General features: G+C 42.7%; 2 protein-coding genes and 1 long non-coding RNA gene across 4 annotated transcripts; 1 reads left to right on the top strand and 2 right to left on the bottom strand.

Annotated features, from left to right (window-relative positions):
• The first annotated feature begins 37 nt into the window (after positions 1-37).
• LOC119187635 (WD repeat-containing protein 44-like) lies at positions 38-21,039 on the top strand. 2 transcript variants are annotated; one of them, XM_075894183.1, is made up of 18 exons: positions 38-253; positions 3,978-4,038; positions 5,366-5,505; positions 5,698-5,724; positions 6,634-6,835; positions 8,321-8,440; positions 8,891-9,108; positions 10,385-10,470; positions 11,758-11,879; positions 12,445-12,489; positions 14,091-14,184; positions 15,981-16,105; positions 17,053-17,175; positions 17,237-17,428; positions 17,487-17,585; positions 17,989-18,104; positions 18,164-18,288; positions 20,805-21,039. In XM_075894183.1, exons 1-18 carry the CDS (start codon positions 180-182, stop codon positions 20,996-20,998), a joined length of 2,163 nt encoding a protein of 720 aa, XP_075750298.1. In that variant the 5' UTR covers positions 38-179; the 3' UTR covers positions 20,999-21,039. The 2 variants fall into 2 exon arrangements, with proteins under 2 accessions (XP_075750298.1, XP_075750297.1); XM_075894182.1 differs by having other exon boundaries at positions 17,484-17,585.
• Positions 5,264-6,787, bottom strand: LOC119187645 (uncharacterized). The gene is made up of 2 exons (XR_005111877.2): positions 6,650-6,787; positions 5,264-5,494 (listed from the first exon to the last, which is right to left on the bottom strand). It is a non-coding gene; the product is annotated as an uncharacterized LOC119187645 (long non-coding RNA).
• Bet5 (blocked early in transport 5) lies at positions 21,013-22,744 on the bottom strand. The gene is made up of 4 exons (XM_037435715.2): positions 22,587-22,744; positions 22,460-22,530; positions 22,263-22,401; positions 21,013-21,147 (listed from the first exon to the last, which is right to left on the bottom strand). Exons 1-4 carry the CDS (start codon positions 22,683-22,685, stop codon positions 21,031-21,033), a joined length of 426 nt encoding a protein of 141 aa, XP_037291612.1. The 5' UTR covers positions 22,686-22,744; the 3' UTR covers positions 21,013-21,030.
• Between the last annotated feature and the right edge of the window lie 1,013 nt (positions 22,745-23,757).

The raw sequence follows: 23,757 nt of genomic DNA, 5'->3' as shown, positions 1-23,757 counted from the left end.
GTTTGCACAAAATGCCCGCTGGCTGCGCAAAGTGCAAACATGGTTGTCTGTCGCTGCTGATGCGGGCGCGCGATGTCTTTTTCGTGTAGTGGTTTCGTTGTACGAGAAGAAACATCTACGGTTTTTTTTTTTCGTCAGATGTAGATTAGCCTGTTGAGACGCTTCGCGAGTGCGTGTAAATGGCCTCCGACAGTGACGACTCGGAGGAATTCTTCGATGCCGTTTCAAGTCCGATTCGCACTAGTGAAAATAAGTGAGTTGTCGTCGGTCATCCGAAAGCTTGTTTCCTTTTTTTTTTTTTTTTCCTCGCACGATCATGCGCAGGATTGCCTTCGAACTGTCGATGTCGCGGATGGTCTCGTGTTTGAGTCAGCGTCGGTGCTGTTTTTTGGCCCCGCGACGTAACGGGTTGCTTGTAGTGCGGCAGGAATTCCGTTTGCTCGAGTTGAATGGCACGAGCGCTGCCGCCCTTCTTTTGAAAAGTGCTGTGTGACCACGCGCTTGGGACACGCCTCGCTCCGGCGTGCGTTCCGATGGCGCGTGCCAAACTTGCCGAAAGTGGCGCCGATCTGAGGAACCCGATAAAAACGCGCCGGTGGTACGGGACCCTCGGATAGTTGTCAAACGGCTGCCGCTCTGGGTGTACTACCACGTCCTCTGCCAAACACTTTCTTTTTCTTCCCCTTCCTCCATGCAGCTGTTCGCTTCAGAAGTAAAAAAAAAAAAAAAAAACGATAAGCGGCTGCACAGCGCACCTGGATCCGTGCTTTACAATTGCCTGCCAAGCGAGGGTCAAGGTCCAACTTTGTTTTCGAAAAGCTTTCGCTGTTGAGCCGCACACAGCGAGCTACCACATTTGACAGATAGCGCGCCGAAAGAAGCCACAGAGGAACAGTTATCTTAGCGTCAAAGGCAACTCCGATTTAGTTGATGACAAACGCAACGGGATGCTCGCGAAATGCCTGACGCATTACGTCATAGATTGTGGCGAATATGGCAATATTGGATGCTCGTAACTCGGTGGTGGTGTGGCATGCATTCCGGTCTGCGCGTGAACGTCATTGGCGAAGTATGCGTGTCGCACTTCACGTTTTAAGACTCGTGCCATGGTTTAACACTATTATCATTGTGACTTGAAAACAGCCTGGTTTAACAAGTGTTTGCAACAATTCTGTTACTGTGTGGAACATAGACCCTGGCTGAGAAACATATGTTTTCCTTATAAACAGCTCCTCGTGTATCGGCTAAAGCTTGAGCGCTTCTGTGGTATCGAAGCTCTTGAAAAATAACATGGTAACTCAAGAAATATGTGAACCATTTGATCGATGGAATGGGAACTAGAACGTAAAATGCATTTTGTGTTGTCAGTTATAAGTTTCATCTCTTTTACTCGCAGTGCTGTTGGGTGTGGTTAAATTCTTTTTTTCTAATATTTCATTCATACAAATCCTCTGTATTTATTTTTGTAGCTTCTATGCAAACCAAAAGTCATTAGCATATTTAAATATTTTAATGAAAATTGTTTTCAATGTCTTTCAGTCTTTTTTTTTTTTTTGAACACCAGATATCCATTCAGTCATGAAGCTTTTTGTCCCGAGTAGTCATTTTTCAATGCATAGTTGTTCTAAACCAATATAAGGATTTTTTTCACTTTGTTACATCGATATATTATTCCAGCTGATCCGACTGATAATTTAAGTGGAGTGGCACTTATGCCATCAACAAATGAGTGGTAGTGTCATTTCTGAATCCTGGCGTAGGACACTTTTATTAGGATTCCTGTGTGCTGGTTGACCTTTAGTTAACATGCAATAGCTAATGCTGAGAAAAGAAAGGGAGATACTAGAAAAAATTTCACTAGGTGCAGTAGTTTTTGCTTTCAGCCACTACGTAATCCTTTGTTATAATTGACAATGAGACACGTACCAATTGTAGTAGCTAAAGATGTCAGTGCAGCTGACCTCACCACAAGTGAACACCTCCAGAATGTTGAATAAAATAAATCCAGGAATGAAAATCTCCAGAGCGAATGATCCTGCTTCAGTGTGTCATCAAAAAGCACGGAGGAAGAAACACTTAGGAGGTGCAACTATGCTCCTTGAGACGACCAGATAAAGTCACATTGCCAGAGGACCAAATCATGCTGGGGGCGTCTTGCGGTAGAAAAGGGAATTGCCGCCGTTTCAATTTTCGAGAGAACCGCTCGCGCGCGTTGCTCGCGTTCTGCCACAGTCACGAAGAGGTGACACGGAGTGCTTTCTTACACGCTTGGCTGCTAGTGTTGCCCTCTCTTCTTTTTTCGTGGTTGCAGCTTGGCGCCGCCAACTGAAATGTCTCCTTTGGAGCATGTTATTTTTGTATTTTTATGTGACATTATCTGGACGCCTACAGAGTTACACCTCCTAAATATTTCTTCCTCTGTGATCAGAAGCCATTCACGCAGTTCACACTGTGGTGCTCATAGCAAACAACTGCACTTCCCAGAGGTGAAAACATAGATAGCAGGCTTTGATGACCTTTCATATGGCGTACCTGACTTGCTGTTTTCATGCGCTCTTGAGTGCTCTCAAGTTTCGGTAAAAGATAAACTGAAGACGTTTTTCAGAATCATTATTCACTTGTTTGTTGTGTACACTTCGGGATGAAAGCCTCTCCCGATAATTTTTAATTCATCCCGTCCTACACGAGTAGATTCCACTTTTGATCTGTAATTCTCCTAATTTCATTGCCCCACCTAACATCTTTATAGCATTTGTCTGTTCTATGTTTGATTACGACACGAGAAAAAAAATGTCAGCTTCGGCCACAGGCATAACTCTCCTTCCCATAATTTACATAAATTTACATAAATGCTCCATCGATAGCACGTACTCATTTTTTATGATGTTGAGCACATCTGGAGTGTTCCAGGTAGTTCACTTTGATATACAGACAAGCATTCACTTTGCTGGTTCTAGTTCGGGAAGTTTATTCTCGTAGTCACTGTGCTGTCTTCCTGCCTCGAGTGAGACAGGAAGAACATTCAGCCTCTTAATAATTAACATAAGACATTTTGTTTCATTTCTGCTGGATGGGCGTGGCTGTGGGCATCGATGAGGAGGTTGCAAAAGGGGCACTTGCCACCACTCGCGCTGCACCAGGGCTCTCTCCCCCAGTTGTGATGCAACGCTGGTTTGCATCCCCCCAGACAAAATCCTGACAACACTCATGGGCGTGGTCGAGTATCCGCTGGCAACACCTGGTTCCTATAGAACACAGTTCTGGTCCAAAGTTTGAAACTTCAAATTGCAACTACTGAAGCCTGTTAAGTCAAATACATGTGGGAGCAGTAGGTTGGACTGCACTGACTCGGCCTGCTTGTAGCCTTAATGTCTATCAGCAGATGGTAGCTTTACTTCATGATCTGCCCAGTTACTTTGGGGGGGCAGCTTCTGGTACTGCTTCACTGTGCTGTCTGGGGAGACTGTGTATCAACTTTGCCCTTCACTTGTGAACTCCACACTCTGTGCACAGATGCACAGTTTGGCTGAATTGTGCACAGCTTCATTCATCTGCAGTGTGTTTTTTCATCCAACTCTAGGGTCAGTGCAAAGGCCCCTTCCAGCAATTAAAAAGAATGTTGTAAATATGATGTACATGTTAAATGTGTGGGCAGAACTTGGTGTAGCAAATTACTAAACAAGATGCACCTAAAATTGCTCTTGATGACATGTATCAGCCTGTGTGAAATATTTGCTTATAAAGAACACAGGCTAAAATAAAAGTATTTTAGGTCTCATGCTATTTCATTGTATAATGAGTTATAACAGTGTGTCTCTCTCTTTTATTTTGTGCATTTCGCCACAAACGTGGTGCCAGCAGTCGTCACTGTATTTTGATATTTCTCAGCACACGCTGTATACCTCTCTTGCCTCTGTATTTGGATCTCACACGCAACGCCTTTCATGCCGTTAATAGTTCCTCCATTCTGTATTCAGGGATGTTGTCGAGCAAGATGGCAAGCGGTCCTCACAGGCAGAAATGGAAAAGGCAGTTGAGGTAGGCTCGTAATTTTCATTGCCAGGCAGATAATAAAAGGTTGAGGGCAGCCACTTCAGTAAATGGGCATTGTGTATGTTTATGTTACTGTTTTCTCTGTGTTTTCTGCTTTTTTGTGTATTTTGTTACAGTACTGTATCGGTACCAGCTTAGCTAACAAAAATATTGCGATACTGCACCTTCTTGCGAGATATACTGCATTCAAATGAATTTGTGGGGCATGTTTCAAGTATCCTATCTGATTTGAAACAATCCAGTAACACTTTAAAACAAGATGCAGAACAAAATGCCTTGCACACCAACCAGTCATTAGAATGCAGAAATGCTAAGTGATATACATAAAGCAAAATTAAAGTAAGATATACCAACTTGCATTCTCCTGTGGGAGTAGCTGCAATGCCCATACCAGCACCTCAGTAAATGACCGATTTAGGTCATACTATGCGATTGGGGTCACTTAGCTGACCAGTGTAAAAAACTATCTGCTTGAACTTTTATTAATGTGAATATATGTATCATCTTAAGGATGTTGACACAAAGGTAGCTTGATGTTTTTTGCATAAGAAGGTACACTAGGTGATAATCGTATCAAAATTCTTCCTTAGTGATAATTTAACTTCGGGTTTTGCTCTGTGCGTGTCATTACATGACTTGTACTTTGTTTAGCTCTGTTAAATTACGAAGTGCAATGTGCGTAACCAACTGTTATAGCTTTCGTTGGTTGCTTTTCAATTTGCTTCCTCTTCTATGTGTCTTTTTTGATATCCCAGAATATGCATTTAATTGCAGTTATTGTATAATAACTTTGCACTTTAAAGACTTTGCCTTCTGTGATGATTCTTTAATGCCTGAGTAAACTTGTGTCCCCCCCCCCCCCCCCCAAAAAAAATGATTGTAGCTCACTTAGAAGTTGTTGGCGAATCGCAGCCATAAGGTCTTTTACGTTGGTACGAAATGTTTGGGTTTAAATGTTAGTGAAATTTTGAGAAAATGTGCATCTCCTGCTTGGTGCTTCCACTTTACAATGGTGCATGTTTAAGTGTTATTCTGGAATTACAAAATGTAGGTGTTTTGATTTATTATATGCTTTTCCACATGATTTTTTCTCATACATTTTTTCCCCATTAAAAGTAAGGTACTGTAATAGCCATCCTTTCTAAAAGCTCTTGTCTTTCAATTCTTCTCATCATCCCAGTTGGTTTTGCACGTAATATTTCACAATGAATCTTTTGTAACTCGCCCAACTGCCAGCTCTTTCTCTTATTCACTGTTGCATGACTCTCCCTTGGTGTACTTGCAATGCTAGCTTTTTGCTGCTTTGCTGCAGGAGGCAAGTCGCAAAGCCCAGGAAGCTGAGCGGCGGCAGCAGCAGATTGAGGAGATGCGCCGCCGTATGCTGTACGAGGATGAGGAACCAGGGTTCTCTTCGGAGCAGAGCTCTGCCGAAGGCCTTTACCTGCAGCAACAGTGAGTCAGTCATGCCATATAGTGCACAAAAAAGCAAAACTGAAAAATGAGATGTGCAGGTGGACATGCTTCGCCATTTGATGCACAAAATTTCGTGGCCACTATGGTGGCCTTATCTCTCTAAAAAGGCGGCAGTTGCCTTAATTTCTTGTAAATTCTAGAAAGCTTATTTTGCCTCTTGTCTTTCCCCAGTGATCGTGTGCTCACAGAGGACCACAGGTGAGTGTTTCGAATTGCTTTACACCTTTATTTGTTTAATATGGAAAACTTCTAACTTCTTTGCAACGTCAACTTTGATTGGTTTTCTTTCTTTCTTACTTTTTTCTGTTTTATTCTTTTCTTGTGTTATATAGCTAGCAACATGACATAATGATATATAAAGCTATTGTTCTATAATAGAGGGGTAGTTGATAGCAAAGTTAATAAGCTAAATATCTTGCCCTAGTAGCAGTTGAAGCAGAGGTAGTGGCATAAAGACCGAAGAGAAAAGCCTGTTTTGACTAGACTTGTGCGACTACTCAAATGCTTCGAATATTCGAACCAATAGCGCAGTATTCGAATTCGTCTTGAATCAATTTTAAAATTTTGAAAATTTTGAATTATTGGAAACGAACTAGTAAATACGTATTAATCTGCATGTAACTCCCTGTAAAGGTAGTTTCACTGCAGTGGAAGGGTGACAAGCTGTGAAAACACATTCAGACGAAATCCGCACTGCCGCCTCGTCGGTTAAATGAAGATATTAACCTCACATCGATTTATTTGTCAAGTTTAAAAGCTTGTTATACCAAATTATAAGCACATACTATATCAAATTTTAAAACGTAGCATATTTTAGAGGCCATCACTTTCATTCTACCAAAAGTGAAATCCTTCTACTTTTCAATGCTTCCCCTTCTTTTGATGCAAAAAAAAAAAAAAACCTATTTGCAAGAGCCTTGTCTTGATTTCAAAGAAAAAAACACTGTGCAGGTTAGTTTGGTCACGACAAATATGCACATTTTCTCTTATAATATGCGACACGCATATTTTTCAAATTCACTTTGAACCTGAAATTCACTCTTCATACAAGCCTAGTTTTGCCCGGTTGCTAGCGAAAACTTTTCACAAAGACTGTTCTCTGGGTAGGGGTGCTGAGCCAGACCTTGTAGCCAGCACCAAGGAGGGTCCCATGCCGCCGCCACGTCGTCGTCGAGGGCAAGCGCCCAGTACCAGCGGAAGCGGTGATGCCACTCCACGGGGCTTGCCACACAGTCCAGCACCATCCATTGCGGAGTTCTCCATGGATCTGCCAAGTGCCTGCAGGGGCCAATATGTCGTCAAACCTCAGGTGCACTTTCTGTGCTTGCAGTACACTTGAATCCCGTTTTGTTTCTATACATAGAGTGATAAATGTGTAGAAATCGAATGTGGACTGTCGTTTGTAAAGAACCCGATTACTTCACTGTGGAAAAGGCATGAAGGAGTGCAAATAATAGGCAGTGCTTGGTGAAAAAGAATGCAGCCTTCTACTAATTTATAAATGCACGTTGTTGCTGCTAGATGAAAAGTTGTGAAGACACAAGGATAACACTGGGTGGGAGACCACAAAGGGTTTTTTTAATCATAACAATCGCTTTGATAAATTTTCTGGTGCTACACAAGCTTGCGATAGATTTTTTTACTTATTATATTAAAACTTCTTACATGTGTAAATGTGTGCGCTGCACAATATGAGGGTCTGACCACAAAGTAATGAGACTGTGTCTGACAAAAAGAACTTGGTGGTCCTATCTGTACGTAATATATACATTCTTAAAAGTAGTTTTCTTGGGTCTGAAAGCTTAAGTGCACTTAAGGTCACCTATGCACTGCAATAGGGTGCAGAAAAAGAGGGTAAAATTCGTGCCATGGTAAAATCCGTGCCTCGCGCCATCTGCACCAGTCTGCACTGGTGCCCTTTAGCCTGGCAACGCTAGCGCAAATATCGCTCGCTCAGTGCAGAAAAAGCCGCCTGGCGTGGGAGTGTATCAAAAAGTTTGCGGGCACTTTGGCGGCGTGGGCGGTCGCTCGCCCGCTCTTAGTGCCATCGTGAATACGGATCCGCTACTTCTTACTTCGCTCTAGGTCGAGCAAGCTGTGGACATGCTTCAAGTAATCTGGTCTAAAATACACGTATTGGGATCAGGACTCCGTGACACTTCGATAAAAGCGAATTCAAATAAAGTGACTTTGTTATAACGAGGGTTTACTGTACGTAGTTGTGGTCTACTAAGCTTATTTTTTTCACATTGCCTTGTTTTCTTTAATCTCATTTGTTATGGCTCCATAAAACCTGAGCCATTCTATTGCAGTAGTTGTTGCTGTGTCTCTAAGCTTTAATTTCTCATCACGTAGCTTGCACTTTTCAACACAAAATTGTAGATCTATCTTAGTTTATATTTGTAGCTGTAACACTGTGTGTAGCTGTAACACTGTGTGTAGCTGTAACACTGTGTGGTGCTTGAGAGTAACAAAAGTGTGTTTCTGGATTTATGTTCAATAAACTACTTTAGTGAGATGAAAAAACTGGTCCTTTCTCTTGCATTTTTCGACAACTTGTTCATGCTTGAGTAAGGCTGTGTGCTCAGGACAGGCAACATCCAAATTACATAAAAATATGCTTATCAGTGCGTAGCACATAGCCATGCTGTTGTTAACACTGCCTGTGCGAAGACACCAATTTCCTGAAATATTTTTAGTGTTTCCTAGTAGCATAGCCAGTAACATTTTCAACAGATTCACGAATGCAGTGGACATTTTGCAAGAAAGATTCCTTGTTCATGTGAGCTTGCAGGATGATGAACGCGACCGTGGTAACCCGCGGAGTCCAGAGTCACGTGTAGAAGGGAGCTTGCGCCAGCTGAACATAATGATGCGCACCCGCTCCGATTCTGGCCGGCCACTCACCGACAAGGTAAGTCCTGCTAAAAAATCTGTAGTGTTTGCAATTACACAACTCATCCTGAGCATTGTGCTTAAATATATGTTAAATAGCTGGTTCCATCCTCCTATTTTCCTTTTAAGAAAGATGGGACAAACATTTTCCTGCAAAAGCTGTTGTGTTTAAAGGGGTACTCACACAAAATTTAGCGTCCGAGATAGCCTGTGGTATCGATTCCCATGAACATGCGTATATCATCTGCGAAATATCGACAGCGAGACATAGCTTGGAAGATATTTGAGTTAAAGCACACTCTTCCAGTGGCACTTAGCTTCTTGTTCATGCTTGTGCTAAGTGCTAGTGAATTAAGATTCAGTTGCATCAACAGGCCCCAATAAGTATGCATTCACTTTTGATTTGACTAAGTGATATCTCTCTAGCACGTGATGACGTCTTGTACTCAGTGAAGCTGCTGGAATGCAGGAAATACTTGATCAAGTGGAGGTGCTTAATTTGGACACGGGCGAGAAAGTGCCCCTAAGTGTGGCCGAGGAGCGCCTTCCACGCTGTCTCAACCCACTGGCTCTGCACATCATGCGCATCACGTCCGAGTATGTCGGCCAGTCAGATGTGGGGCCTGCCTCGGACGAGGAGAGCCATAGGCCACCGGGTGACTCCATTGATAGTCTTCGCCGCAGAGCGTAAGAGCACTATTCTTTGTACATTGTGTCCATTGTACATTCTTGTACACTGGCCCACCATTGAGACAGAGCTGAACACTTAAATCTTCTACAAAAAGACAACTTAATAAAAAATATATATATATAAGCTACACCCACAGCCATCGCTCTCCTTCCCAGAAAAAATGTGCAAAAATGCTCCATCCAAAAGCGCTTGGTCGTTTTCGTGACACGAAAAAGTTCTTCAGCGTTTCAGATAGTGTTCTCATACAGACATGCATTTGTGATGCTGGTTTTGGGTCAGAAACATGAAACAACCTGGTAAATTTCATTCTGCATTCTGATAATGCTGCCGAGTCAAACTTAATGTTTTGTATTTCTATCATGTTTTAGTATTGTCATTAACGCCGAACCTTCAACTCTTAGAGATGTGCAAATAGCACAGTTTTGGGTTTGGAGAGAGTTCGAATGTTGAAGTCAGCGCAAATTGAATGGAATATGTTTATAATATCTCTTGAATAAAATTGAACAGTTCTTTGGTGTCAGAAAGACACCAATTATTCAATACTGCAAAACCTTCAATAATATTTCGGAGCTTCTTATTCCTCAAAACACGAGTCCACAGACAGCGCCTTGTCAACGTCTGCAAACATAACACTTGTCTCAGTTCTCTCGGAGCATTGAGTCTGGCTGGCAAACACATGTCATCTTCTCTGCGTGTGGCTGCCTTGGGCAGAGTAGGCTCTGTGATCAAGAAAACCTAGAATACCTCATGAATGTTGGTGATAAACAAGCTAAGAGCAGTAACAATAAATATAGAAAGGAACTTCTACCCCTTGCAAGCGAGTACTGATGAAGGTTAAAATCAGGTTTTGCACGTCTCTGTTACGATCGTGCCACGATTCTGAAACTACAAAATGGCATTGTCACAGATTATGCAATGTGGTGGTGGTGCTAGTGTCAGTTTTGTATATCTTTGCAGAAAGGTGGCACAATCATTTCCCCAGTTTTTTGTAAGTCTGAGGAGGTGACAGCACCTCCTAGTGAGCATGCGTCATCATTACAATGTGATATATGAAGTGGAGAGTCGAAAATGCACCCATACGGCAAAGACACTATAAGACAGAAAACTGCCGCTGTACTTGTACAGTAAGAACACCCAAAGGGTTAATCAAACAAATAAGTTTCAAAATTGTGGTGAGGTAGGTTAAGGTAGGTTAAAATGTTGTAATGAACTTCAAACTGAGCCTGATATTCTTCAAAAGCTTGCATTATAAACTATTGTGCATTTTTTTAGGGGCCGTCTAACCAGAATGCTGGGCCGGAAAGTGGGCCAGAAGGTGGGTCAGACGGTGACACGAATCAAGTCTGCAGCCGATGAAAGTACGTCTATTATTACTTGGCAAAGCTGTAACAGTGGCGGCATGCTGTGTTATTACCATAAGGTGGTTAGCAACTAAGTGGCTCTGGTATTTTGCTGTTGAATACAAAGTTACAGAACCGTATGCTGGTTCGAGCCGTATGCTGGTTCGAGGGACATTTTGGTGTTGCTACTAGCGGAATTTCTGCATAGATGTAGCAAAAAAGTGCCCTCGATCTAGTGGCCCTTCAGCATACACTGAAAGCATGTTATTTGCTCAAAATTAGCCGACTCGGAGCCCTCTGCTGGGGCATTGTTTGTCATCACTACATAATTCAACCAACTTTTGATTTGAGTTCGTGCCCAGGTACAGTGTAGGCACCCATGTTTGCCAAACTAATTGCGTTGTCACAAGACGGGACCTAAACATGCGCTACATCTGCAACTTTGACAGCTTGCCTACCTTTGGAAGACATAATGTAGCTACGAATCAACAAGGCTGTGTGTATTTTATCGAAACAACTTCAACTCATCCCAGTGATTGAGGGTGCATCTGAGGCTTATACAAAACTAGTACGGCCATCCTTACAATTTCTTCTGTTCTAGAATAGTTATGTCACTCTCATGCTATGGTCTTGTACAAGATCAGCAGTACAAGATCAACCTAGTGTCACCAATTATCAACTTGCATTTTCATCAAGCTGCTAAAGAGCAGAGCAGACTACCCAAGAGCTCCTTTGTGTAAAGTGGATGTAAGCAGTGAGACCATTTTATAGCCAAAGGGGAAACGGGGCCACCCTTGCATTTAATACTAGCACTTTCTTAGTGATGCATTAGTGACTACAGGGTGGCTATTTCTCTGATAGTCAGAGAATATCCTTTAACTATCAAGAAAGCTCTGACCAAAGGTGGTGGTGAGCCTTTGGCGAGGCTTTCCTTGCAAAAACCAATAAAAGGAAAGTATGTACATAACACAGACACTTGTGGTTCCAACACTTTTTCAGCCATCTGTTATCAACTGCTAACTGTTTTCATTAACTGTGATCTTACAAAAACATTTTGACAGCCCGTGCAAATGAAATATAAAGAAAAATATTGTTGTGGTTGTGTACATATTAAAATTCACCCCTTGTTTGTTGTCCCTGTCTTTCTCGGCACGAAATGTGATCTCATAGCTATCATCGGCTGCCTCAAATGTGATCTGGGCATGTCCAATGGCCAAACTGGGAGGCTAGATGAATTACAAGTGCTCGCTGCACCGGGACAAAGCTGTTTATAAGCTTCACTCTTTGACTGCTGTCATATTGCAGGGTTACGACCAAGTGAAGAAGAAGGGAGCGAGGAGGAAACGCTCAAGGTCAAAACCAGCCATCGAAACCCACCGGACTTCGATTCTGTTCGTCTTGTCCAGGAAATCGCCAATGTGCACACGGTAACACAAGCCCCTTATTGTGCCCTACGTTGTCACACTTAAATTAACCCTGTATAAAAGAAGTTTTCAGTTCTCTGAAACTCTTTATGGAGCATGAGCTTAAGTGGGCTTTTACCATATATTTTTATTCCTCTGATGTCAGTACACTTTTGAGCCTCAGTCACCCGAGCATGCTCACTTGAGAAAACAGAGGAATTGAAAGTTGTCTGCTCGTAGTGCTATACTTTCATGCATGTGGCAGGCTGTGCTTAGCATCTGTTCATAATGCTCCACTGGTCATGCTTGAAAGGTGAAGGAAATGGCACATTGTCATATTGTCCTTCTTAAGCCAGGTGGCTTTGGAGGCAAAGGCTCCAAATCACTTACATATGCGACAATTAGGTAAAAAAAAATTGTCAGAAGTTGATTGCGAGACTGAAGGTCATTCTGTAATAGAGTGGCAAAATTCAGGCATCAGCTGCATGAGATAATGTTAGATGTTAGTATGAACTTTTTTTGTTGTGTTGACCTATCTGTGGACCTTTTGCATGTTAAATAATTTGCCATATTGTGTAATTTTCTATAGGGTGCTGTCTGGACCATGAAGTTCTCAGCTTGTGGACGCCTGCTGGTGAGCTACTTGATGACCCCCTTGCCATTTTTCTTCTTTTTCTTTCTCTCAAAAAGTTGGTTTTATGAAATCAAGGTTACAGGCCAGCACTTATGCAAGAAGCTTTTTCGCCAGCACTCGGGATTACATTGAGAGTGCACTTGTGGCGCTGAAAACTTGCGTTTGCTGAACAAGTCTGGTCATAGTAATAAGCTCAGCAGTTTTTGTGCCATTGTTTAGTTGGTCATAGTACAAATTATGCGATTTCAGTTAATCATGTAAATGTCTATCTGTCTCTGATAAAGGGGTGCAAGAAACCTAAGCTATGTGTATGCTAGTCAACAGTTTGTCAATTTTTTTAGTGCTGCCACTGTAATCAACATTTTAAGAACTCAAATACGTTTAAAAATTTAGCAATGCTGTTCTTATTAGGACAATAAAAAATGACCGTAGAAGAGCTCTACAAGGTTCTGTATCTCAGTAGTATTGAATGACGAGTTAAATTTTGTTTTTTAAGAGACCTATATTGTATAGTGCATATGTGTATGTACTGCATATTATGGTTAAACAAACGTATTTCTTAGAATGATACTTGATCATGAATAATCTGTAACGCAGCAGTTACCTACTTGTAATGTCACTTCTCAACATTTCTTGCAATGCATAATAACGCAATTTTGCCTTTGTAAAGGGACATTGAAGAGTGATTTCAGCTGGTAAGTTATTCCATCGGCCTTGTCCGAACATTTATTTGACAGAGCCATCACTGTTATATCCATCATGTAATTGTTTTTGTTTCGAATGTTATAGCTTCCCTATATCTATGGATGTGGCTGGCTGATCAGAAAAGTTCAACATGGATTATGTTGCCTCAGCAATGGATTCATTTTGGTTCAGCGCATTATGTTGATATATTTTTGAAGTAAAAATTTCAGCACATGTGTCTAGCACATCAAATAAAATGGCACTGAGTGGACATATAGGTTGAGAAACAAAACCTTACTTTTATTTTGTGAGAGATGAAATGGAGTAGGGAACGCGTGTGTGGGCGCGAGTCTCTCGGAGGCTGTGTGTGTGGTTGACGGCGAAGGATAGAGATGGCGCGAGTGTTGGGTGAACAGCGTGGGCGGTGCTTGCACGTGCGGGAAGATGGCAGGGAGAGACAAGGTACGAGGGGAGGAGTCGTACATGTTGGAGATGTGGCGGGGAGAATAAAGGACGTGCGGAGTTGGTAGTGAACGTGTGGGTCGTGAAGTATATCGTGGAGTCTAACAATTTCATACCTATTGTGCATCAGTAGGACTAGGTATAATGATGTTAGTCATCAAGGAATAAGCCAGTGTGTTGCACACATTTCGTCTAGCGTGATTCACATTTGGCATTCATACCATTTGAAAGAAAGAAGCAAACCAAGGTGTTACAATACTGCAATGCTTCGCCTTCCGAGTGGTGTACGAAATCCGAGATTCGTCAGTATTTTTCTGGGGTTGTTAAAAGGTTTTGATGTCTGTTGAGCATACAGAAGAGAGGCGATTCGGGTGTGTGGCCACTCATTAAGCAGATAAATGAAACATATCTGCTCATTAATGGGTCTAATGCACCATCCTGCTCTCCCCTGCTAGGCAACGGCTGGCCAGGACACCATCCTGCGTATTTGGGTGTTGAAGAGTGCCTTCCAGCTCTTTGACGACATGCGCAACAAGTACAAGCAGGAAAGTAAGCTTCAAAATGTTATCATTGCCATAGAGACCATTATGCAGGCACCAACGCTGTGGTTTGTTGTGTGAAATGTTGGGAAAAAATTTGCATCCTTTCTTGCCGGTCAGAGCCACGAATTTTATCTTAGTCATGGTGTTTTATGGTGTCATATTGAAAATAGTTGCTGCTGCTGCTGCTAGTATTTATAAGCTGATAGTTTTATCTGTAAGGGGCAGTCAGTGTTTTTAAGTAATTTAGTACTGCATCTCTGTATGACACATTCTTGCAAAAAAAAAAATAATAAAATTAAATGTTCTGATTTGTGCCGTAGCATGCAGGGTCAATGGTGATCGGGGAAGCTGCGTATCACGAGAAAGATGGCTCATACTTAGTTTATATTAAATTTCATCGATCATATCAGTGCAGACTTTGAGCTGTCACTTGAGGCATCGCCATCATAATCGATGCAGGATGAGATGGGACAGGGGTCAATCGCCTCTTTCCCGCCTCACCCTAAGAAAACTGCCGGACTTCAAATAAAGTTCATTCATTTATTTATATCCGTGCAATGTCGAACTTTGTTGCCCACAAACTTGTGTGCTCTTCCCATAACCCATGTAGGAAGCTTTAGTTTGGCCTCATACTCCTTAGTGCTAGGATTTTAGCCGATCGCGGCGGCGACATACTTGAACAACCTTGACAGGTGGTGCCATCTGGCAGAGTAGTGAGCAACTTGTCAAGCACATGACTAAACATTGACAAGTTTGTTCTTCTTCAAGGAGGATTTTAGATTTTAGTTAGCAGTTAAATGTACCAATATCGCAGCAGTTATTGTCAGACAGCTCCGAGTAGCTTGCGCACATGGAACGATCAGTCATGGCGCGGCTATTTTCGGCATGGTCACCTTTCCTCTGAGCGTCTGCTTTTTGCCACTTTTGCATCTGTCTTGCTCTGTTCTGGCAAAACCGGCATGCTTTGAATGATTTATGGCTTTTACCAGCCTATACATCATGCGAAGACAGTACTGCTTGGTTGGGTTTCGTTTTCAGTAGGCTTGTGCGAATAGTGAATTTTAGGTTCGAAGCGAATTCGAAGTGAATAGTGATTTTACTTTAATAATTTCGGATCGAAATTAAAGAGTATGTATCATATATTGTAAAAAAAAGGGGGGGGGTGCATATTTAGCTTGGTGGAACTAACCTGCATAATGTTTTTTTTTTTTTCAATTGAAACACTATGTGCAAATGCCATTCTTTTTGGTTAAAAAAAAAGTAGAAACGATTTTTAATAGTAGCAGAATTTTACTTTAGGTAAAGTGCAAGCGATAGCCTGTAAAATATGGTATGTTTTAAAATTTACTGTAGTGATATAAGCCAACCTAACAAGCTTTAAAACTTATAAAAAATTATGAATTTATGTGAGGGTGATACGTTTCTTTAACTTTGAAGGGGAGCTTAGCAGTAGTATGTAGATTTTTCAACAGTTTAAATTTGAATCTAGGTGAATTAGAATACAATATTATTTGTTCAAAAATCCAAAACTTTTGAATATTCGCTCAAGCCGAGTTTTCAGTGTCATGCTTTTTTTTGCTTATTTAAGATTATTTTCCAATTTGCTTCGTATTTTTGCTATCTAGCTCATGACAGGAGCTTCTCGGGAACATAGAAAACACCATTATTTTGACACGTGAAAGAAAAAAATTGCCAGAGTCGATGTCCAACTGATTTAATGTGTCTCTCTATGTCCCTTCAACTTGTGCAGCTTGGCTGTATGTAAGGTTAACATCATGGCTTCTGCTTTTTGCCCTCTTGCAGCTACCAAGAACGATACCACAGAAACAGCGGATCCACCACCAGAGGAGGAGGAAGAAGGACCTTTCCGTTCCTTTTGCAAGTACGCGGGACACACAGCCGACCTCTTGGATGTGTCATGGTCACGGGTACGTTAATACACTCACAACTGTAGCTGTTGTTAGGCATAAATTTCCAAACACCCTGTTAATTAAACAGTTTTATATAACATTCAGCACCATAGAAGTGCTGTGTAAAATGAAAGTGCATTTGCAAGTGCAGTTGAACCCCTTTATTTGGGACATGTACCTTTTATATGAGGCGTCTTATAAGCAGGGTACCACGGATAAATTTTTTTATCAAACCCTATTTCAGTGGAGGCCGACTTGTGTCTCTTAGATCAGTGTCTCTTATCAAATGGTTCAGCGGTACATAGTATAGCTACCCATGCATGTGTAAAAAAGTTTTGCTTTGCCAATATTTCCTTCTGGTGCAAATTATGATGGATTGTATGAAAATATGCATTCAGTATTACATCCTAATGAAGAAAATGAGGGAACACATTGTTTTGTGCAACTTTAGGCAATTGATGTTACTTAACATGTAATTAAATATCTAGTTATTCTGCAATCAGTCAGCTTTGATTCTTGCATAAAAAATTATTAAATATGCCTAGTTTGTTTTTGGTTGTGTTCCTTTCGAGCAAATGGATATAGTACTTTTGACATTGATCCTGGAACAGGACAAATCAAACAATCATCAAACATGGTAGTGTCTCCAGCGAAGCGATCCTCTGCAGCAATACACAGCACAGTGCAGTTTAAGTTGTTCATTCAGAAAGCCTATACAAATATGCTTACACTATTTCACTCTATGCGTGACCGACCTCCATAGTTGATTTGTACAATAGTACACACCGGCGCTGAAGAGGATACACGTTCCCACCGCCAATACGTAGCTACAATGTCTCTATTGTGCCCATACCAGTAGAACCTCGTACCATTTAATACATAACCTTATTTAATGTTTTATTGTATTTTTACAGCTGTTTTTTCCTACAGCACTGAGTATTCCGGCCCTTTTTCTTTTTGTGCAGAACAACTTTATTTTGTCATCGTCCATGGACAAGACTGTGCGACTGTGGCACATCAGCAGTCGCGACTGCCTGTGTTGCTTTCAGCATGTCGACTTTGTCACGGCCATTGCTTTCCACCCCAGGGTAAGGTTGCCCACGCTAGTGTGCGGGGTGCAAGATGATGCTCACTTGTGATCACTTGCAGGATGACCGCTACTTTTTGAGTGGTTCCCTCGATGGCAAGCTTAGGCTTTGGAACATTCCAGACAAGAAAGTTGCCCTGTGGAACGAGCTGGACGGCCAGACCAAGTTGATAACGGCTGCCAACTTTTGCCAGAAGGGCAAGTTTGCCGTTGTTGGCTCCTACGATGGGCGGTGCATCTTTTATAATACTGAGGTAAAGCCAATCTTTGGCCGTGGTGCAGGGTCCTCACTTGGTTTCTTTTGTGCAGCAGCTCAAATACTACACCCAGATTCACGTACGCTCTACACGGGGAAAGAATGCTCAGGGACGCAAAATCACTGGTATTGAGCCTATGCCTGGAGAAGACAAGGCAAGTGTACAGTCAGCGGCAATTTATGCCCAAGTTGCTAGTGCAAATTACTACGTATGTTCTTACACACTTCATGTCAAGTGTAATTGTGCGTACATGCTATACTCTGGTGGTTTACAATTTCAAATCTCCTCTTGCATCAGACTGGGAGATTATTAACTCTTTTTTTGAGGTTTGTAATTTATAGGAGTCTGTACAGCACTGTAACAATTGCTGTTATAATTCAAGGTTCAGGGCTTCACAAAGTGAATTAGCTGTCAGATGGTATGGATCGAGGGGCCTAAATGTCTATGTGTTTCCTACTTGTACTGGATATTTCATCAACATAATTGAATCTGCATTTAACTATAATCTGAAATAATGCTTTATTGCTTGAAAAGTCTATGTGTGCTCTGTATTGCAGATTCTTGTGACATCTAATGACTCGCGCATTCGTCTGTACGATCTGCGAGACCTATCGCTCTCGTGCAAGTACAAGGGCTACGTCAACCTTAGTAGTCAAATCAAAGCGTCCTTCAGGTAAGCCAGAGGCATCATATTGGGATCAGGCAATTGAGAACCCTACTTACTGTGCACAGCCATGACGGGAGGTACGTCATCAGTGGCTCGGAGAACCAGTTTATCTACATCTGGAAAACCTACCATGACTACAAGTTTTCATCAGCACGGCGGGACCGGAACACTTATTGGGAAAGCATAAAAGGTATAATGATTAGTCTGGTGGCCGTACGTAGTGGGATACCTTGTACATCTAGTTTCCGTACCTTATGGTAATGTGATCGTTGTCAGCCTATTTTTAATGTCCGCTGCAGGATGAAGACTTCTCCCAAATAACTCTAAGTTACCCTGTCTTGCACTAGCAGATTTCACTTTGCGCCTGCAAATGCTCCGATTTCATCACCCCGTTTGCCATTCTTGGTAGCATTTTCATTTCTTGGTACCCTTATGTTGCTGCAACCGATCACCGATCTTACACATTATCTGATCTGTCCAGGCTACTTTTTTTTTTCTTTTAATGCCAACAAGAATATCTACTATTAGTGTTTGTCGCCACGCCGTGGTGGTCTAGTGGCTAAGGTACTCGGCTGCTGACCCGCAGGTCGCGGGTTCGATTCCCGGCTGCGGCGGCTGCATTTCCGATGGAGGCGGAAATGTTGTAGGCCTGTGTACTCAGATTTGGGTGCACGTTAAAGAACCCCAGGTGGTCAAAATTTCCGGAGCCCTCCACTACGGCGTCTCTCATAATCAAATGGTGGTTTTGGGACGTTAAACCCCACAAATCAATCATCAATTATTAGTGTTTGTCCTCTGATCCACTGCCCCGTTTGCATCTTGTAATGTTGTCCCTATCTTCCACTATATTGCACGCTAAATTATGGCAACAGTTGAGAAAATGTTTCCAAGGCTAAGGGGAGCGGTTGAGTGGACACTAAGAGCAATAGAGACTATGGTTATGCCCATTAGGCATGCTCTCTAAACTTCTTTTGACATAAACTGCAGCCTTGCCGCAGAGCACAATAAAAAAAAAAAAGCCAGGCCTGCACGCAATGTGCAGCACAGTCACAGCGAAAGCTGGAAGAGTGGCTTTTCAGAGCCTTTTTTTAAACACTCGTTGGAAAACTGCATTAAGTGCACTTGCAGGGTACTTACTACCATATAAATCATCATAAATTTTGTGTAGTTAGGCGGCATTCCGTTGGTTTTTTTGTGGCCTGTCAACTCCGGCACATACCCACTCTGGGGGATTGGCCAAGAAAACCTATTGTAGTCCGTGGATGTTAACTACACTATTGTTTACCAACCTATAATTATAAAGTTTACAGTGAGGCATTCACTATGCTATCCTTCCTCATTCTTTGGAAATGCGTGGTACCCACTACACACTTGCAAATAACTTTGTGCAATCTTTTATGCTGTGGCTGATGCCCCGCCGCGGTGGTCTAGTGGCTAAGGTACTCGGCTGCTGACCCGCAGGTCGCGGGTTCAAATCCCGGCTGCGGCGGCTGCATTTCCGATGGAGGCGGAAATGTCGTAGGCCCGTGTGCTTAGATTTGGGCGCACGTTAAAGAACCCCAGGTGGTCGAAATTTCCGGAGCCCTCCACTACGGCGTCTCTCATAATCATATGGTGGTTTTGGGACGTTAAACCCCACAAATCAATGAATCAATGCTGTGGCTGATGACAATGAAGTATTATGCCTGAAGCTTTAGTGATGGGTTGGAGCACCCGACGAACCACTCGTTACGCAATTCATTGTTTGACGCCCGATTGTTCTTTGGCTGTTCTAAAATGCTTTAATACTCATATTAATGAGATTCCTTTCCTGACATCAAGCCTGCCTAGAGTCGGCTTACATCCAAGTTTCAAGGACCGGCGTGGGTCAGTGGTAGAACACTGGGCTGGTACGCAGGGCACCCGGGTTCGAATCCAATAGTAACCTTTGGCGTTCTTTATTTTCTTAGCTCTTTTTTCTCATTGCACGCGATAGTGGTTACAGGCACCAGTGGCGGTGGTGGACAACTACGGCACGCGTGACCCTTGTAGTCTCATAACAGCCTTCGCTGTAAAACTGTTGTAATGCTTACGACTACTGTGCAGACAGTCTGATTAGAAAAATGAGGCTCTTTCCGGGGGATCTTTATTTGAAATTGGCACACTTAATTTGGAACCTATGAATGCTTAGCTTTAATGTTAGTTAGCCAGAAACTAGAACTTTGGGCTTGCTCTGCTTCTCTCTTAACGTAGAAGTAGTAAGTGCAAGATAGTAATGCTTTAACATTTCTTCACACATCATAAATTTTAATACTATGCTTGAGCAGTTGTCCTGTTGTATTCATGCATTGCCCAATGTTTACATTTCCTTATGCGAGTGAAGACATGTCATTGTTTAAGTGCAGCAAAAAACAATTTTTACGATTATGCAAGTCGAGGAGCGCTGTGCGTTTTTTTTTTTTTTATTAAATGTGTTTGTGTGTCAGAAAAAAAAAACACATCTTAGTGGGAAACAAGCAATAACTCTTTACCTCTAGGAAAGAAAGAACAGAGATGAAGCAGACATGTGTATTCATAAATAGCAGGATCACACGTACAATTTGAGCGACAAAGAAAACAAAAGGTTGTCAATTACCTCAAGATGCCTCCTGCGTAAAGTGTAGCGGTGTTGGCGATAAGGTAGACATGGAAATGTGCTTACAAAGTGTGCTACATGTCGTCTTGCAGCTCACAATGCTGTGGTGACAGCAGCAGTGTTTGCACCCAACCCCGACCTAGTTCTACAACAACTGGACGAGAAGGAAACCACGACAGTGCCAGAGGGCCCCGCAACGGGCAATTATGTGATCATCAGTGCGGACTTTGGTGGAACCATCAAGGTGTTTGCCAGGCGCAGCCGTCCTAGGGCGAGCCTCCATTGAAGGAGAGGCAGATGTGAATAAAATGCATGTTTTCACTTGTACAGTGGCGACTTGAGAATGAAGGCATTCAGCTGTTCCTTGAAAAGTTCACTCGTGATGGGCTTGCCCAGCTGGCACTCTGGGTTCTTGACAACATACTCCACGTAGACCTGCACAGGAAAAGTCAGACGCTAACTAAGAAAAGTGGCTTTTTGTACGAGTTCGTACTGCATCATTGCGGAAAGCAGGGCAGAAAATGAAGACAAGGTAAGGAAAACATGTACACACTGCAAAATGAAAACACATTGAGGAGAGCCCAGGAAACTGGTGGTGAACTTCAAAATATGGCTTACTGGTATAATCAATGCAGTACTATCATAGGGAACAGCACAGAAAGGGTACACGTACACAGTTACGTTTTAGTGGTATACAGAAACAGGCGCATGTTTGAATAGCGCAACGATTAAAATTGCAGGAGTGTAGATAGAAGAGCCGAGAAAAACTTCTAAATCACCAACACGGTCATGCATTCAAGTTACTATTTACGCACAATGTAGCTGCATGCATTGCCAATATTTGGGAAGAAAACGTAGCTACTACAGGAATGTCGTGGGGAAAACCGTCAGACAAGAACTCATCCTTGTGCCACTATGAGTTGCATGTTCTCCTGCTAATTTGGGGGCTGTTTGCTTGTTCAAGTTTTGCCTCGTAGTTGTCGGTGCTTAGCTTATTTTATATGATTTGTGCTGTTTGACCGTGTTGACAGTGAATAAGCCAAGTGTGGTAGAGCCTTTGGCACCATGCCACTTGTTTACTTGAGTGTGCGCTCTTATGGTACGCCTCGCACCCTTACAACTTTCAAAAAGTTTGTGAAGGTTTATCTAAGGCACACAGTAAAGCAATATTGAATTGGTGACAGCGTTGGTGCATCGAAGCACAAATTGTTCGCATAGCAAACCACATATCAATGTTCATGACAAAGTGAACCTTAAATGTGCGTTATTCTGGGTGATTGCAAAAGCTGTAAATGGAGCACACCACCGTTAGTGCGAGCGATTCGTTTAGGAAGTTTGTCTTAATTTCGGAACAAAAGCGCAATAAAAGGAATTGGTGAATGTTCGTTCTGTTGATGTTCCCAGTGGGTTGTGCTACTTCGCACAACTGTTGCAATATCAAGAAGAAAAGTGCTCGTCTCCCGTACGAACAAACTGGCAATCGATGGCTACTTTTACAAAATAAATACTCCATATGACACACACAAGGTTTCACGAAGGTGACAACATACCTGATGGTAAATGTCGTGCAAAAGCTCTCGCACGTTGCTGGCGTTGGTGTCCGTGTTCATGATGAACTTCAGGCCAGACGGTGTCTCGTAAAAGTTCAGCCTGTACTTGTTTGTTTTGAAGTTGAGAAAGCCGTCGTTGCTGCGACGAAATCAAAAGTTCTAGGAACAAGAACCCCACGCAGATTTATTATCCTTACCAATCCGCAGGGGCAATCTTGGCCACGAAAGACTTGAGTGAGTATATCATTCCGTACATCAGTTTCGCCTCCTGCAACATAACGACAGGTTTCGCCTGTGGAAGCAACAATCGCGCGCAACACTCACCTCATCCCTCGACATGCCCGAGTTCTTGCTCCTCTTCCACTCGTCGTAGTAGAGGAAGGCCCCATTACGGCTGAATATGTACAAATTATGAATGGTCATTTCCCGACACAGCAGCTCCTTTCAATGCAGCTTCGAAGCCATTCGAAGCAGACGATGATAGTGATGATGATGCCGATCGCAAATTTATGTATTCATTTAATACGCTCAACGTAAAACTCTGTGACGCTAATAAACAAATTTATAAACACAATCACTGCTATTTTCGATCAAATAAAAAATATTTAAAGACACGCACAACAACCAGTTGCTTTTAATCAAAGCTCCCAACGTGTCGGGGTGGCCAGCGTTGCTCCACTAAGAGGAGGTCCTGACGTCACTTGTTGTGAAGCCATGGAGGAAGAAAAGGTCTTTCCTTTCTCTGTGTGTGAAGCCGAAAGTCGGCCATGTTGACTGGGCACATTCTCCTCTCTTGTTTACATCCAAATGTGAAGCAGAGGGCACGACTCTCTCTCCGGCGCAAAAACCACGTGCACTGCCCCGCATGCGCGTCGTGGCGAACCGAAACCATCGGAGCGGGGCTCAACACGCTGGGCCAGCGCGACACCGTTGGCGAAATCATTTCGTCCGAGTATCAACAGCGAGTAACAGCTGTGTGATAACAAATCAAGGACAAAAGAACGCGCGCTAGATTCACTGACAACAACGAGTGCAGTGTCAGTGTTTTCACGTCATTAATTCACGCACTGTACAGGCAACGCGAACAGCCGCGCACCGCTTTCTACGGTTGCATTCCGTCTCTCTCGAGACTGACGCGGTGCCTGGCTACCGAGCCCGTGTTACACGTAAGACTCGCCGACGTGAGCATTGTACAATTCCGCTGACTTTGAGTACGGTGCAAGTGACACTTGAACGTAGTTACTGTAACGCCACGAGAACAATGCTGGGGGCGAGCATAGGAAGCGAGACAGAAAAGGTGTTTTAATACGCACGTGCGAGCTGTTACTGTACACATTTCGAACACAAAGCTACGTATATGTGCACATGACGTCCTCGTGCCGTGCATCCTGCTGGCCACAAATGTTTCGTCTGTGCTCACAAGCAAGAACACTGCACAACCGTCACTTACCTGCAAGGCGTCCGTCGTTGTTCCGTTTTGTCATGGTAACCAAAC

This window comes from Rhipicephalus microplus, chromosome 1 (assembly GCF_043290135.1).
Source record: "Rhipicephalus microplus isolate Deutch F79 chromosome 1, USDA_Rmic, whole genome shotgun sequence".
NCBI lineage: Eukaryota > Metazoa > Arthropoda > Arachnida > Ixodida > Ixodidae > Rhipicephalus > Rhipicephalus microplus.
The sequence above is the reverse complement of the archived record's forward strand: the minus strand, read 5'-3'. Positions and strand labels throughout refer to the sequence as shown.

Bases quoted from the DNA above. Each gene is read 5' to 3' on its own strand.
- Bet5 (XM_037435715.2), bottom strand. From the start codon at position 22,685: ATGACCATTCATAATTTGTACATATTCAGCCGTAATGGGGCCTTCCTC. The intron at 22,402-22,459 runs GTAAGGATAATA...ATTTCGTCGCAG, and splicing joins AAGATTGCCCCTGCGGATTG to CAACGACGGCTTTCTCAACT. The intron at 21,148-22,262 runs GTATGTTGTCAC...TTTCCTGTGCAG, and splicing joins TGCACGACATTTACCATCAG to GTCTACGTGGAGTATGTTGT.
- LOC119187635 (XM_075894182.1), top strand. From the start codon at position 180: ATGGCCTCCGACAGTGACGACTCGGAGGAATTCTTCGATGCCGTTTCA. The intron at 10,471-11,757 runs GTACGTCTATTA...GTCATATTGCAG, and splicing joins CAAGTCTGCAGCCGATGAAA to GGTTACGACCAAGTGAAGAA. The intron at 18,105-18,163 runs GTAAGCCAGAGG...TACTGTGCACAG, and splicing joins CAAATCAAAGCGTCCTTCAG to CCATGACGGGAGGTACGTCA.